The sequence below is a fragment of the Microcaecilia unicolor genome, chromosome 8, assembly GCF_901765095.1.
Source record: "Microcaecilia unicolor chromosome 8, aMicUni1.1, whole genome shotgun sequence".
Taxonomy (NCBI): Eukaryota; Metazoa; Chordata; class Amphibia; order Gymnophiona; family Siphonopidae; genus Microcaecilia; species Microcaecilia unicolor.
In genome coordinates, this window is record NC_044038.1 from 175067953 (window position 1) to 175084881 (window position 16929).

At 44.9% G+C, this 16929-nt stretch overlaps 1 protein-coding gene across 3 annotated transcripts in view; it reads left to right on the plus strand.

The window, feature by feature from the left end:
• Positions 1–16929, plus strand: part of ARHGAP26 (Rho GTPase activating protein 26) — a 369115-nt gene that overhangs the window by 230998 nt on the left and 121188 nt on the right. For all 3 annotated transcript variants that reach the window (XM_030211544.1, XM_030211545.1, XM_030211546.1), the window contains exons 15-17: positions 382–469; positions 4640–4698; positions 10275–10380. In XM_030211544.1, coding sequence (XP_030067404.1) covers positions 382–469; positions 4640–4698; positions 10275–10380 — 253 coding nt within the window. The remainder of the gene's footprint in view (positions 1–381; positions 470–4639; positions 4699–10274; positions 10381–16929) is intronic.

Consider the following 16929-nt stretch of genomic DNA (forward strand, 5'->3'; position numbering starts at 1 on the left):
TATGAACTGTGCACCTTGGTGGACAGCTTGAAAATTGACTCTTATGTTTTCATAAGACTGGTAGGTCTAAAGCCAAGCTTGAGTCATTATGGCATGATCTATTCTGGCTTTCCTCAGCTCCCTCCCCCACAGCAGGCGGAGAAAATTCTTCATAAATTAGTCTTGGGGGGTTACAAAATGTACATTTCCTAGTTCTGCACAATGACCGAATAGATATTATGTTGAGGGTAAAAAAGTAGGGTCTGTGCTACCAGTCAGCTGTGTATTAATTTAACTTTGTATTTTATTTCTTAAGCATGATTACCTCTCTTAATTCTCTCTTACCTTTTTTTTTCCTCTTTTTCTGTCCTCCTTTCTCTCTATCTGTCTGGAAAATCGCAGAGTCCAAAGTATCATCAGAAAATGACACTGACATTGTAGCAGAGTGGGAGATAAAGACAATCACAAGCGCATTAAAGACGTACCTGAGGTGGGAGAACAAAGTCTGTACTGTGTATAATTCTGTAGTTCTAGAGACATACATGGGATGGGGACAGCAGGGCCGCTGAGATGGGGGTGGGGGGGGCAAATTCCCTGAGCCTCCAAGGGGTGTCTGTCTGTCTCTCTCTCCTACTTCTGATGGGACCTGGGTGATCATGTCCCAACAAGAGCAGCAGAGAGAAAACTCTGGTGCCAGGCCCCCCTTGGAGGCTGGGGAGGACCTAGAGGAAAAGACACAGCAGGCTGCTCTTTTTCACAGTCTGCTGCTTTGCGGTGGCGATGACAATGATCTTGGGGGGGGGGGACCGGTGGCGGCCTTGCCCCAGGCCCAGCTAAGTTTCTCGACTGCCCTGGGGGACAGGATAATGTTAAACAGCTTTTTCCACATTTAAAGTGGTAAATGTGAAGAGTCATGGATTTGATATACTTGCCTTTCTACGGTGCAGCCAAACTGGTTTACATTTATTATCTGCAGGTACTTTTTCTGTCCCTAGTGGGCTCACAATCTAAACTGTTTTTTGTTTTTTTTTTTTTGCCTGGGGCAGTGGAGGGTTAAGTGACTTGCTCAGGATCACAAAGAGCCATAATGGGAATGAAACCAGCTGCGTAGCTACGTGGGGCCTGGGTCCTCCCCCCCCAAAATTGGTTCTGGGGTCCCCGGTTTGGCTGGCAGGGTCCCCAACCCAGGGGCGTAGCCACGGGTGGGCCTGGACGGGCCCAGGCCCACCCACGCCCTCCAGGCCCACCCATCCAAATCCTTCATCGCTGTCGCTGCCTTTTCTCCCGCGGCTTCCGGGAGGCAGCGATCAGCGTTACCTGTAGTGCCTGCCCTGAAATTATGCTTCTTTTCTCCCCAGGCTTCGCCCCGCTCGTTTCTTCGCTCGTCGGCAGCGCTACGCTGCGCTGCTATTCAAACAGGCAGCTCCGCTCCTCTCTGCCGCGTCCATCCGGCCCTCTGATGCACTTCCTGTTTAGTAGGGCCGGATGGACGCGGCAGAGAGGAGCGGAGCTGCCTGTTTGAATAGCAGCGCAGCGTAGCGCTGCCGACGAGCGAAGAAACGAGCGGGGCAAAGCCTGGGGAGAAAAGAAGCATAATTTCAGGGGAGGCACTACAGGTAACGCTGATCGCTGCCTCCCGGAAGCCGCGGGAGAAAAGGCAGCGACAGCGATGAAGGATTTGGATGGGTGGGCCTGGAGGGCAAGTGCTGGATTTGTGGTTTGTTGGTTGGGGGGGAAGGGATACTTTTGCCAGAGATAGTCAGACTTGTAGGAGGAAGGGGATTAGAGGGAACTGGGAAGGAAGAGAGCGGTGGGAGGAAGGGGCTGGAGAGCTTCTGGAAGAGGTAGGGAAGGGAGAGAGCTGCTAGACATGGGAGGGAGAGGAGGAAGGGGTTGGAGAGCTGCTGGACAAGGGAGGAAGAGGAGGAAGGGACTGAAGGGAAGGGGGAGAGCTGCTGGACATGGGAGGAAGAGAAGGAGGGGACGATGGAAGGGAGAGAGCTGCTGAAGGAAGGGGAGGAGGGGACTGAATGGAAGGGAGAGAGCTGCTGGACATGGGAGGGAGAGGAGGAAGGGGCTGGAGAGCTGCTGGACAAGCTAGGAAGAGGAAGCAGGGACTGGTGGAAAGGGGGAGAGCTCCTGGACATGGGAGGAAGAGGAGGAGGGGACGATGGAAGGGAGAGAGCTGCTGAAGGAAGGGGAGGAGGGGACTGAATGGAAGGGAGAGAGCTGCTGGACATGGGAGGGAGAGGAGGAAGGGGCTGGAGAGCTGCTGGACAAGCTAGGAAGAGGAGGAAGGGACTGGAGGGAAGGGAGAGAGCTGCTGGACATGGGAGGAAGAGAAGGAGGGGACGATGGAAGGGAGAGAGCTGCTGAAGGAAGAGGAGGAGGGGATCTGGGTGGAAGGGAGAGAGCTGTTAGATGTGGGAGGAAGAGGAGGAGGGGATCTGGATGGAAGGGAGAGAGCTGCTGGACATAGGAGGAGAACTGGAGGGAAGGGAGAGAACTGCTGGTACAGCACAAGGAGGGAGGGAAGGGAAACAGAGATACCAGACCAAGGAGATGAAGGAAAAGGGAATATTAAACCTATAGCTTGAGGGAGGGAGGCAGGAAATCAAGCAACCAAACCAGATGCTGGAAAGAGGAGGGAGTGAGAAGGAGAGAAGCTGGATGGGGTAGGGTCAGAGAGGGTAGAAATATATTGGCACTGGGGACAAAGAGAGGGGAGAAGATGGACAGAGTAATATAGGGACACAGAGAAAAGGAGATACTAAACATGGAGGAAGATAGAGGTACAGAGATGGAAGAAGATGGAAGGATGGCAGAGAAAGAGGGAAAACGGATGGGTGGGGAGAGAGACACTGGATGGAAGGATGCAGAGAGAAAGGGGAGAGACTGGAAGGATGTGGAGAGAGAAGGGACACTGAACAGAAAAGGGTAGAGAGATAGACACTGGTTAGAAGGAGGGAGAGAGACATTAGATGGAAGGATCAGGAGAGAGGGTAGATGGGTAGAAGGATGGGGAGAGAAAGAGGGAAGACACTGGATGGAAGGGTAGGGAGAAAGAGGTGACACTGGATGGAAGGATGCAGAAAGAAAGAGGGGAGACTATTGGAGGATGGGGAGAGAGAGGGGAGACACTGGAAGGATGGGGAGAGAAAGAGGAGAGCTGCTGCATGGAAAGGGGGAGTAGTGAAAGATTGGAGAATAAGAGGAAGGGGCATGGGGAGAACAAGGGTGAGAAAAAGATGAAAAGCCATAAGTAGATGAAGGAAATTAAAGAATGGATAGTAAGAATGAATTAAATCTGGACACAGAGAGAGGCAGAAAAATATTGAAGAAAGCAAAGAAAAAGGAGAGAAAAATGAGAAATGGCCAGGATACCCTGGCAGAAGAGTTAAACGAAAGAAAGCAGAATCTAGAGACACAATGAGACAAAGTAAATGGCCATACAACAAAGGTAAAGAAAATAATTTTATTTTTAATTTAGGATAAAGTAATATGGTGTTAATAAAGTTTCAGAGACCAATACTTCCTTCCTTAGGTCAGGAGAGGATACCGTAACAGCATTATACTGACCTGAGGCAGGAGGTTTTGGCCTCTGAAAGCTCACTGAAAAGGATTAGTAAATTGTCTGAAATCGGATGCACTGAAAAGCAGCACTTTACCCTGTGTGACAAATGCATCTGAGTGTGACTAAATTTTGCTGGGGGGGGGGGGGGTGGGGGGGGGGGGGGGGGGGGGGTACAGAGAAAATTTTGTGCCCACCCACTTTGGGTTCAGGCCCACCCAAAATTGGCAGTCTGGCTACGCCACTGCCCCAACCTGTTTTCAGTCGCTGTGCACGCTCGTTTTAATGCTTACGCATGCTCAGTTTCACACAGCGATTGAAAACAGAACAGGGCGCCAGGCAATGTGAGACCAGCGTGGGACAAATGCTTTAGCTGGCAGGGGTTAGGGACCCCCCCCCTTCATGGCGGCAGAAGGGCAGTGGCGGGGAGGCAGTAGTGGGGGGGCAGAAGTTGTGGCGGGATGGTGACGGTGGGGAGGCAGGCCAAAATGTGTCCCCCCCCCCCCCCACCACCTTGGGTTCTGGCCTCCCCTCCCATCGAGGTATCGCTACGCCCCTGAATCAAACTAAGTTCACTAACAAACAAACCCCACCAGGCAGCGTAAATTCTTCTCAGCAATAAGGTTGAAAATGCAGTGTGACAGAGTACTAATAGAAAAAAGTGGAGCAAAACCCCTCAAAACCCTGTCGGGAGCTGCATCTATGCTTAGTCGACTTGAAAGGGCAGTCACCTTGTCGGCTGAAAAACCTCCAATCTCCACTAAGTAGACACAATTTTTAATTTATCATTTTAAATGTTTTAAATCATAATCTTGCTACAAAGACTTAAAAAGAAAAGCAAAAAACTTATCTTGGTCCCACTGACGGTGACCAGTGTTTCACTCAAAGCTGCATCAGGGTAATAAAGGACCAGAGATCAACGTCACACTCAACGCTATTTTGCTTCTGATCTTTGGTCCTTTATTGCTCACAAGTATGGTGTTACTGGGCTGTATTAATCATGGATAAGAAGGAAGACTGGGAAGAACAGAGAGCAGGATAATCTGTGAGGGGTGTTCTAGTGACTATTTTATGTTTTCCCTCTTGCAGAATGCTTCCTGGTCCTCTTATGACTTACCAATATCAAAGAAGCTTCATCAAAGCAGCAAGTAAGTTTTCTGTATTTATAGAAATTAGCCTCTGAGGAGCCAGATGTTCATCTCCTGACACGTTTTGCTGAAGTAGCTTCTTATTTGGAGTTGGATGTTGAGTTGATCTGCAGTGAAGGTCATAGCATTACAAGGGAACAAAGTTTTTTGATTATACATCTATGGTGCCAGGACCATATCGACCTATAAATGTGTTCTGTGCAACTTGCCCATTGGTGCCCCCTGCCAGGGCCGCCTAGAGGAGGGGCAAGATTTCCTGGGCTCGGCCTCCCAGGGAGCCTAGTGCAGGGGGGTCTGTGTTTCTCCTGCTCCTGTGTGTTGGGACCCGGGTCCCAGAACACAAGAGCAGCGAAAGGGACAGACCGAGAGAGGAGAAGAGAAGACGCAGGAAGGTGTTTGGGGGAGGGGAGAGGTGGTCCTGCCCCAGGCCCAGCTCTGTCTCTCAGCAGCCCTGCCTCACTTGCTCCTCTACCACCAATGAGAGGAGACAGAGGGCTAGGAGCAATTTTTATGTCCTTCCATATTTTTGCCGTGTGTGGCTGCATTGCTTTCACAGTCCTTGCTATGGCATACATGGTTCTCCAGAACAATGCAGTAGGTTTATACCCTCTACTTACATGGTTGAGAAGTAATTTAGGGGTTTTCTTGATTGTTATGGTGTCATCAGAGAACTTCAGTGCAACTGGAGTCTCACAGATGGTGATTTGCCACTGTAATTTTGCTTAAAAATCAAAAATTATTTAAGGTGTTTAAGTCGGCTACAGCTTCAGGTGGACGCACAGGATCACCGATGCCATTTAAAGGAGATTTCCAGCTGTGTCGGTGAACCCGTACGTCGCTGGCAGAATGGGTGCGTTATAATCTTAAAAGAATTTGATGGTTCCTTTGAGTGAATAAAGTGCATTCGTGTTAGTTGATTAAGTGAAGAATGGCGATGTTTGTTTAAATTAGTGTTTCTTTGGGATAAACCCAAATTAATGAAGGTGAGGACTACTCAGCCAGCTTAGCTCTATGTACATTATGATGGGTTGGATTTTAGATTATTAAAAGCTGGAAGTTTATTTGGAATTCATAGAGGTTCTTAAAGAGATGAGATCTGATTCCCAATTGTACAACATTTTGCAGTTCAGTGTCACTAGAATCTTGGATAAAGACTTTGTCGTTATGAGAGGTATAATAACGAATTAAGATAATTTGTAGTAATTTAATTTACTTTTGAGGACAGTAATGATAGCATTTGGCACTGTTGTATTATTAGTTTGTTCTATCACGGTGCATTTGGTGCTTATTTTTGTTTTTAAGCTTACAACTGCTGTCTCTTAAAGTAATTTTCTAGTTGATGAACATCATTATGTTACATTAGGAAAAGATGAAACAATTGAGGTGGATGATTTCTTTAACTTTTAATAGGATCTCTGTAAGCTTTTTTTTTTTTTTAATATAATAAGAGGAGTTGTAAAGGCAACAAGAGATCAAAATATTTCATATTAACAGTATGATACTGTGATAGCACAAGAATATAGACACTGTTAAATTAATATGTGCATAATATTAATGATAATTGATTTTAATATGCACAGTATTAAATATCTGGAAGCTATTAGACATTTTCCTATTAATTGATGTATGTTGAAGATATAATCATTTCTTATGTGATTTTTAAAATTTAATGTTTATCATTTGTACAATACTATTTTTATCAATTTATCATATACATATGTTATGTTTGTTATTTTAGGGGTATGTTTACTGAGGTGCGTTTAGCGTTTTTAATGCGCCTGTAAATTTAAGGTGCGTTAAATGCTAACGTGCCTATACATTTCTATGGGCGCGTTAGCGTTTAATACGCGTAAACTATTTACACGCATTAAAAACACTAACACGCCCATAGCACCGCTTAGTAAACATAGGCATTAGTCTTTTGATGTGTGTTTTAATATTTGGGGGGAGGGGTGCAATACCAAGTCCATCATAGGGAAACCCAGACTTTGGAGTTTACACCTGCTCTGAGGCACATCTAAGTGTCTTCTGTAGGGGCAGCTTTAAATCCTGATATGACACCAGAGACCCTTACATCACCCTCCCCCGATATAATACCCATATACCCACATGAAAGAGTGTTACTTCTTTGGGAGTGATCAGTAATGGCAGTTGCTGTGGGGTTCTTTAAGCTTTATTGTTCTAAGGACTCACCTTGTGTGTTTTGTGGCTAGTTATTGGAGGGCTCAGAGTGAAGTAAGTTGATTGAATGATTAGAATGGGGAAATGTTACTTTTTGCAGACTGAGTATAATTTATTGATAGTTTTTGGGGAGAAATAAGAAAGATTGGGAGTAACAACGTGGATATTAATAAGTTACAGCCATGGATGGATTTAAGGAAAACACAAGTAGCGACTGAGCTTTTAAAAAACCTGGGATGGCAAAGCTAAGTGCACGTATAGAACTGTTCAACCTGGCTGACATTTTTGTATTTTTTGTATTGTTGTGATTTGATGTAGAAATACATTTTTGTCTTCTTTTTTAAGACCTATTGTAGAGTTTCATAGGTCGGATTGAGGATTTGATGAGTATTTGAACTGTGAACTTATAAAATTGGTTCTTTTCCATGAGCCTGAACACTGCAGACTTTTCTCTCATGATTATATGTAGATAGGAGAGTTTTTCTCTGCGGTGTTGGGTAGGTGGGGTAGCCGATGATGAAAGTCAGTCAGTGGTGTCCTAATAAGAAAAAAGGTACCCTGGGCTTATGAGGCTACATGTAAGTAAAAGATATTATATTGGTTCAAAAACTCATTAAAACCTTTGTGATTTGGAGCAATTAGATAGTATTTAAGTTTCTGATTTTATATTGCTCTATGCAGTCTTGAATTTGTTTAGTTTTTGGGGTGCAATTTATTCCAGGGGTTGACTATATGGAGGTTTACTGATGTGTTTTATTCTGATGTAATTATTGATGCTTTATATTGTTGCACATGTGTAATCATATGCTGGGTGCAGGCTTGTTGCATAGAAAAGCGCAAGCAAACTGATACTAGATTGCAACACACAGAGACATTCAGTACGATCTCAGAAGCCTCTCAATTATATTAAAATGAAATAAGACATCTGAAAGGAGACATCTAATAATGTGGGAAAGGATGTGATGTGGGGGGGCATTGATCATTTATACACCAGTAGTCTCCAACCAAGGTCCTCAAGGGCTGGTTGGTATTACAGTATCTCCACAGTGAATATGCATGAGATCTGTTTGCATGCCCTGCATCTCATGCATAATTGTGAATGTCCTGAAACCCTGGCTAGGTTGTGGTCCTTGAGGACTGAGGGGGAGATGCACTAAAAAATCATTAAAGCCCTTCCCTTACCGATTCCCCTAGCGAATCGGTAAGGAATGGGCATGCATCACGGAAAAGGAATGCAAATGAGCTGCTCGTTGTAGCTCACTTGCATTCTCTATTCCATCGGTAAACGGTCGGCCGGTCGAGCATACGCAGAGCAGTCAAGCGTTATGCTGGCTGCTCTGCGCATGCCAAGGACGTCCTTTATGGATGTCCTTCATTCAAAAAAAAGTTAGCAGCACGTCCGATCCTGCTGCACAAGGGCTTAGCTGCCCCCCAGCACCGTCTCTGGTTTCCTGCCTGTGCATCTCTGTGACTACTCCTTGCCCCGCTCCCCCCCCCCCCCCCCACGTCTGTGACGGTCTCTTTCTGTCGCTTGATTCCTCCTTTCCTCCTGCCCCCGGTGTCCTGGCTCCCTCCCTCCCTCCCTCCCTCCCTCCCTCCGTGTGTGATCCAGTCAGCTGCCCAGAACTTTCAGCCTATCAGTGGCTGGTGTAACGGGAGAGATCGCTCTAGTCCGGGATCCAAGAAGAAGGCACAGCTCCCTCCTCCAGGTCTCTCTCAGCCAATCACAGCGCATTTAGCTGTCACTGGTGTCAGCTAAACATGCTGTGATTGGCTGAGAGAGACCTGGGCACCCTTGAAAAAAAGCCCGTCCTGCTCATCAGGGACGTCATTCTAAAGTGCCTAACAAGGACATCCCTGACGTGCAGAGCGACCACAACCCCCCCCCCCCCCCCCCCGTTTTATGACTGTGATGAAGCATCCCCTCCTCTCTCCCTTCTGTGAGTATGTGTACAGGAGATGAGTGCTGTGTTAGGGCTCTGCTGCTGCTGTCCTCCTCCTCAACTGTAAAGGACGTCTAAAAAGAACGTCTTTGGAGTGGGTTTTTTTTTTTTTTTTTTTTTACAGGTGAAGGACGTCCAAAAAGGACATCCCTGACGACACTTTTTTTTCTTCCGATTCTTTCCTTTGCCCCAACGAGAGGTGTAGACCTCCCGTTAGGTTTTCCAATAGCCTTTGGATCATCTGCATTCTGTTTTCGTTAGCTGCTACCGTGATCGGAAAATGGCTCGGAGAAGACTTTAGTGCATGCCATGGTTTACTACTTGCTCGTTAATGGCTCGTTAAGTTTAGTGCATCTGGCCCTGAATTTGGCAACACCTGCTATATATGCTGTGAATATTATAATCTATGAATTACAATTATCTACAACCTTCCTTGCTCAATTGGACTGAATTTCTGGAGTGGGTAGATCAAAGCACATCCCTCAGTTTCAGCCTTTCCTAAAGGTTGACAGGACACCAAGGCACTATGCAATTATCCCCTCATTCTGTAACCTTGGCACCTAAATGTAAGTAGCATTTGTGTGCCAGGATTGCAGAATCCTAGTATTAATACATATGTAAGGGCTCTGTATGCGCTAAGTATTACTCTGCAAATTGCGTGTGCAGTGCGCATATTGCAGATTTGCAAGGGAGTGTATACATGAATGGGGCATGGGGTGGGATCCACATTTACACCCCTCCCCCCCCCCCCCCCCCCCCCCCCCCCCCCCCCCCCGGATTCTATGGTGCTGAGATTTTGGTGGCAGGTCAATTAATGGTGGGAATATGTGGGATATAAATGTTCACAATAAATAAATAAATAAATAATTTAAATTCACGCATGCATCTTCCCACGCCCTATTCTATAACCTCGCATGCCTTAGTTCCCTAGCATGCAACTCAAAAGGGAGCATAGCCTGGGGAGTGGCAGGGGCATTCCTAAAAGTTGTACAGGGGGTTATAGAATAGCCCTGTTTCTGCACCAAACTGCCCAGACTTGGACGTTGGCATTTACACCAGGTTTCAGTTGGCATAAATACTGGCACCCAATGTCTGGCATGGAAATTTTGGCACGTATCATCTGATGCACTATTCTGAATTGTCCCCTCATTGCACATTAGTAGTCATCATTTTGTATAGAATTATAGAACTGTTCCAGGGCTTTCCCCCCCTCAGAGGCAATGTCACAACCTTCTGTCAGAATCATTGGATGGTTTAAGCTAGGCAAAGTTTTTTTCATCTTTTTCTCCCTTAAATTAGAAGGTAATTTCTTAGAAACACACTTCGGATGTAAGCATGGCAAGGTATGGGTTGTAGAATATTACACCTGAGTTGTAGACACAGTTTGTCTGCCTGAAATGCAGTCTGGGGCTGATGGTATTCTTGTTGTTTCTCCCACCTCTATCGCTACAGAATTGGAGAACCAGGAGTCACGAATTTCCGAGATTCATGCCCTGATTCACAGGCTGCCAGAGAAAAACCGACAAATGCTGAATTTGCTCATGAAGCACTTAGCGAAGTAGGTTTCTTACCTTTTTTTTTTTTTTTTTTTTTTGCTGTTGCTCCTGCCACTGTAGGTCATGTCTTGTAGTTTTAAGACCAAAGCTAATGGCTAAAATATAAGCATGAAAAATAAATAGAAAGTCTTACTTGATCCTTCCAAAAAGTAGGTTATGAGATTGATCTCAGGTAAGTAGCTGGTGGATGCACATCCCGCACATGTGATGTGAGGGAAAAAAAGATGCAATCAGTTTTGTACCTTAAGAAGAGTTAAAATCTCTGCTGGTCACTCAGAGCTATGTGTGCATGTGAGAATCTGCAGTCACCTTGACTCTTGCCCATATCATCCTTGTGAAGGCTTTGAGCACAGAAAGGTTTTCACAAGGTCATAAGATTATTACCCAGCAGGGGAAAAATATCGAAATATTCATGTGGAGGGTTGAGGGTGGGCTTGTGAAATAACATAGCTGGACAAAGGGATATAAATGAAAATAAGTGTTTATTTAATTGAATCCTGTGGCATGTTACGTCATAGGATCAAGAACAAAAGATAGAACGCCTCTGTAGTTCAATAAGTAGTGCTAAGCAGGCCTCAGGCTGGCAAGGCCTGAACACAGTCTGACTGGTAGGGCAGCCCTGCCCCAAACAGCCTGTGAGTCTTTCTCAGTTCTTCTCCGAGTACTAGGGTCTGGCTCTAGCCAGACCTCAGAGCAAGGCTTGTCAGTCTCGAACAAGAAGCAAAAGCAAGTTACCTCAGCCAGGTCACAATTCTTAACCATAGGTGGTGGTGGCATACACTGGGGCTTCGATTCTGTCTTATCTCTGGGCCTGCTTAACCTCAGTGAGGCCCTGTCTTATATACTTCCTGGTTTAGGCTCCACCCATCCCCAGCTCACTTTCTCCTGGGCGGGACTAGTGCTCTTAAGGTGGCTTAGGCTGTCTAAGGGACTGTTCTTGAGGGGCAGAGTCCTATAAACCCCCTCACAAGGGTAAACTCATAATAAGAGTGTTGATGTGAAATATCAGAATAGCACCTACAATGACCCCTAGAAGTGCACAGATTCTTTTGCACAGATTTACACTTTTCTCTGTAGAATATATAAATGTATGTGTATACTTTATGCAATGCACATGCATGTTTTATAAAATATTTGTGAATATCACAACTCCGCCCCTACCTTGCCCAAACTATGCCCTTGGGCACATTTATGCTTAGATGCCATAAAAGTAGATGCAATTTTGTCTGCATTTGTGCGGTTCCGTAAAAGCCATTTACATAGTAACATAGTAGATGACGGCAGAAAAAGACCTGCACGGTCCATCCAGTCTGCCCAACAAGATAACTCATATTTGCTGCTTTTTGTGTATACCCTACTTTGATTTGTACCTGTGCTCTTCAGGGCACAGACCGTATAAGTCTGCCCAGCACTATCCCCGCCTCCCAACCACCCGCCCCTCCTCCCAACCACCAGCTCCGGCACAGACCGCACATGCATGTGAAACATATTGACGTGCAGGAAACTTTATAATTACACCTGTAATGAACAAAGAATATGCTTAAAATTAATCTTTTCCTTTTTTGTTGGACAGTATTTGCATGCTCTTTGTTATTCAAATCATGTTTTTATTATATTTCAAACTAGAGTGCTGTATTAGATTCTTCTTGCCGAATTTTAGATGTGTCCACATACTGCCCGATGTAGGAGAATTCCAGGTGTTTTCCCATCGTAGGTTTGCCAATTTTACGTTATGAAAGGTGGCTTTTTCTGAGAGGAGAAATGGATTCAAAAGCGAAAGAGATTTATTTGAATGTCTCACTTTTGGAAAACTCTGCTGCAGTGGCGTTCCTAGCCTCGACGGCACCCGGGGCGGATCGCCGATGCGCCCCCCCCCCCCCGGGTGCAGGAAGTAACCTGTTCCGGGGCAGAAGGAGGGAGCTGCAGTGAACGAGAGAATTTAGCGAGCGTAGCGAACTGGGAGCAGACAGGCGCATGCTGCGGCACCCCCCCCCCCCAGCGGCATGCACCCAGGGCGGACCGCCCCCACTGCCCCCCCTTGGTACGCCACTGCTCTGCTGCACAAGAAATGTCAGTGATCCAAATTGAAAACTAATTATTTTCAGGCTTCAAAAGACTTTTTAAACCTAGACACGTCAAGTAGTCGACTGCACTTAAGTGCTTCCCTTGCAGGATATAGTAGACAATTTCTATAACGGGACCCCAGCATTTAGGCACTGTATTTGTGCAAGCTGCGAGTCTATTCTACAAAAACACTTGTGAATGCGTTTTTATAAAATACTAGTGTAAATGTAGACACAAACTTTTACCATGTCTATGTCTAACATGAATGCTTGTGGTTAAATGTGGCATTTATGAGTATAAGTTACGGTATTTTGTGAGCCGCCTGTGGGGGCCTCAGGGACCTGCCCCCCCCCCCCCCCCCCCCGCACTTTGGGCCCAAGCCCTCTCCGTTTTAATGGCTGACAGGGATGTCCAAGCCCTGCCAGCCGAAGAGGTCTCCTGCACTAGTCCCTCACCCATTCTGTCTGAGCAGCACTTAAGTTGGCTGGCGCACATCAGCCACCAGTGCTGGCAGTCTCGTATATGCTCAGTTCAGCCACTGATGCTGAACTGAGCATGCGCGGGAGTGCCAGCGTTGGCGGCTTTAGCATGCTACAGACTTGAGTGCAACGCTGCTCTTCTTGCATGTGCAGGGACTTGAGCAGAAGATCTCTTCAGTTGGTGGGACTTGGGCATCCCTGTTAGCAAAGGGGATAGGGATTGAGGGTCTCCAAGCCATCAGCACATAGGGGGAAAAAGGGGAAAGCAGTGGTCCAACAGGCCAAATCTCATAATCACAAATTCACAGTCCTAACGGCTGAGGAACAAAAAGGAGAAATGCAAAAAAGCAAAAAGCTGTCTTATGCCTATTTTTTTACAGCTGTCTTGAAATCCAGAGCCAGAATAGGCCATGCCTGAATGAAAGCATCACATACTTTCAAATTGGACAAAATCTGCAGTAACCGATGATGCAGAAAACAAATTCAGAATCCTTTGCCACTGGGGGCCAGCCAATTTCTAGGACTCAACTGAAGACTGGTTAGGCAGGAAAGACTCTGACCCCTGCTCAGCTACAGGAGTGGTATTTGAGGGTTATTCTGCAAGTAGATGATCCTTACTCTCTTTACCAGTGGCAACATGTGGTATCTGTTCATGCCTTCCTTTTTGGGTAGGGTGCATACAAGAGAAACTAAGAGGATACAAAAACAGCAAGGAAACTCACTTCTGAGCCGTTATAAGAGTAATAAAATACTATTCTCGGGTGGTTCTCTGTAATGAATATAGTTTTCAGGCACTTGGCCTTTGGCCTGCTAATGTTTTGAGGTGTTTTGTAATAGCACCCTTCTCCTCCACTGCTAACTCCAGACTCCATTCCTTTTATCTTGCTGCACCGTATGCCTGGAATAGACTTCCTGAGCTGGTAGTCAAGCTCCATCTCTGGCTGTCTTCAAATCTAGGCTAAAAGCCCACCTCCTGATGCTGCTTTTAACTCCTAACCCTTATCCCCTTATTTTATCATCCCCACCTTAGTAATTCCCTTATCCCTTATTTGTTCTGCTTGTCCTGATTAGATTGTAAGCTCTTTTGAGCAGGGACTGTCTCTTCATGTCCAGTGTGCTGCGTACGTCTAGTAGCGCTATAGAAATGATAAGTAGTAGTAGTAGTCTGTGGGATTCCGGAGTCTTGCTACTCTTTGAGATTCTGCACAGAATGTTTCTACTCTTTGGGATTCCGGAATGTTACTACTCTTTGGGATTCCGGAATGTTACTACTCTTTGTCCTTATCCTTTATTTGTCCTGTTTGTCCTGATTAGATTGTAAGCTTTGTCGAGCAGGGACTGTCTCTTCATGTTCAAGTGTACAGCGCTGTTTACGTCTAGTAGCGCTATAGAAATGATAAGTAGTAGTAGTAGCCTGATGGGATATGTACAGAAAAGAGAGAGCTTGTTGCCAAGGGGGGTGGGAGAATGGCCTGACTAGACCCAGATGACGACCAGTGAGGTTTACTTCCACAGATCAAGACAGTTTATAATTGTACAACGAAGACAAGGGATTTTAGCGTTGATTTAACGGGCACTTAATAATTTGTGCATTGGAGTTTTTTAGAGGCTGGGATGGAGTGTGAGCATAGTAACATAGTAACATAGTAGATGATGGCAGAAAAGACCTGCACGGTCCATCCAGTCCATCCAGCAGTAGTAGAATGGTGATATTCAGCAAAATAGCAGGTCTAAATGAAGCCACATAGCTCTATGTATAGAGGCTGAATATTGCTGCTGGCAATGACCACATTCTACATATATTCAGTTACCATCACTTAGTCATATAGCTGTGCTGAATGTTTGTATGTTTTTAAACTCTGCAGTGTCATTTATAAAAATGTGAGCCCAGCTGGATCTGACTATACCAAAGTATACCTTTTCAGTTATACAGGAACCAGAATTTCCTGAGCAAAGTGGTTACAGAGCACATTTCTTGGCCAATAATTGCCTGATAAGAGGATTTATATCCCAGAATATAATAAGCACACACACCCACAGCAACAACTGGGGAAAATAAAACCCGTGACACTGAACTTTCTGATGCCACCTGGCCTGGTTCAGAAGATTAGCTGTGTTTCCAACTCCCAGAACTATCTTTACCTTGTCTCTGCTCTTCAAAATAGACAAAATTGCTGTTCTGTATCCTGATCCGCCTACGTTTACAGGCTGTCAGTCTTCTGCTCTTCAGTAGTTTGAAGGTCAAACTTAATAAAGTTATCATATTTCATACCCTGTATGGAGTAGCAGAAATGATTCATGGCTTGCATTTGCTGACTAATGATCTTGAGTTTTACTGTTGTATTTGCTGCCATGCTTTGCCTTTATTTTACTTGCAAGGTGAGTAAGTCTGAGTTCGCGCCAATGCTGCAGTGGTTCTTATCTGTAGCACTGCTAAATGTTGTGGTTTTGGATTATTCAGCTTTTTGATATTCCTTAACTCTGCAAGAAATTGCTGAGTGAGAGGGACAGCTACAATTTTTTTTGTGAGGAAAATGAGTAATTTGTGTTCTAAGAATTGTCAGTGAAGCATGCCCTTGGTTAGGAGCTCAAAATGATTAAAAAAAAAGGGCGGGGGGGGGGGGGGGGGAACTACAGCTTTTTGGATTGTTTAAGATTGTAAAGAATCTGAGAGGGTGTTTTTGCAGTTTTGTTTTGTGAATGTCCTTGCTTGTGAAAGGTACATGACTAGATTAGAAAATGTCATTAGTTTACTCATAGCTCATTCCAGATTGGACAGAACCCCTCCACCCTTACATACATCCCAGCTGATGTGGCTCAGATATACTCTTCAGTGATGGCCTGCCCCATTTGGTCCTCATTTCCTATGCTGAGGGCAGTCTCTTGGGGTAATGATTGGTGAGAATAGTATTGATGGTTATTAAGTGATGACATCCTGCACAATGAACTAAGCAACTGCCAACTAAGTCATAAGTACATAAGTATTGCCACACTGGGACAGACCGAAGGTCCATCAAGCCCAGCATCCTGTTTCCAACAGTATTCAATCCAGGTCACAATTACCTGGTAAGATCCCAAAAAAGCTCAATACATTTTGTGCTGCTTATCCCAGAAATAAACAGTGGATTTTCCCCAAGTCAATTTAATAATGGTCTATGGACTTTTCTTTTAAGAAGCCATCCAGACCTTTTTTAAACCTTGCTAAGCTAACCACCTTTACCACATTCTCTGGCAACAAATTCCAGAGTCCTCTTCACTTTCGTCATTGAAATCTGGTGGCAATGACATTTCATCACTGATGGTCTAAGCCTTCTTGAAACCTTGCATGCCTCATTCACTCTTGTAGTTCCTTATCAATTATTTTATTGACATTTGTGTTTGAGATTTGCATATTTGTGAAAACAGATGTAGGAATAATTCAGCCTTCTTGCTTGTTCTCTTTCCTACTACCTGCTTTGGTCTGAAAATATTATTATTATTAATTAGGATTTATTTGCCACCTTTTTGAAAGAATTCACTCAAGGCAGTGTACAGTAAGAATAAATCAAACATAAGCAATAGACAATTAAAGCAATTGCAATTACTTACAATGTCAACACAGTACGTAATATAACATTTTAATAGACAGCATAGGGAATAAGCAAAGAAGGAACATATAGATAGGTAAGAGAGTAAGAGGAATTAGAAAATAAGGTGACTAATTTAAAGAAAGTTGCACATGAGGTCAGAGAGATGATAAAATGTTATCTCAGCTAGGGTAGGAGTGGATAAACATGTCCTGCTGCAGTATGTGCAGCCCGAGTCACTTCTTGTGTGTGTGTGTGAGTGAGACTAACACGTTAGGTACTTCTTCCATTAAATACTTGGTTGAAGAGCCAAACTTTCACCTGCTTCCTGAAATAGAGATAGTCTAGGTTTGTGAAGTGTAGATATTTCATTTGTCTACACAGTCTTCTCGTAAACAGGCTTTGGTGTGCCATACGTGACCCTAATAACTTATTCAGAGAT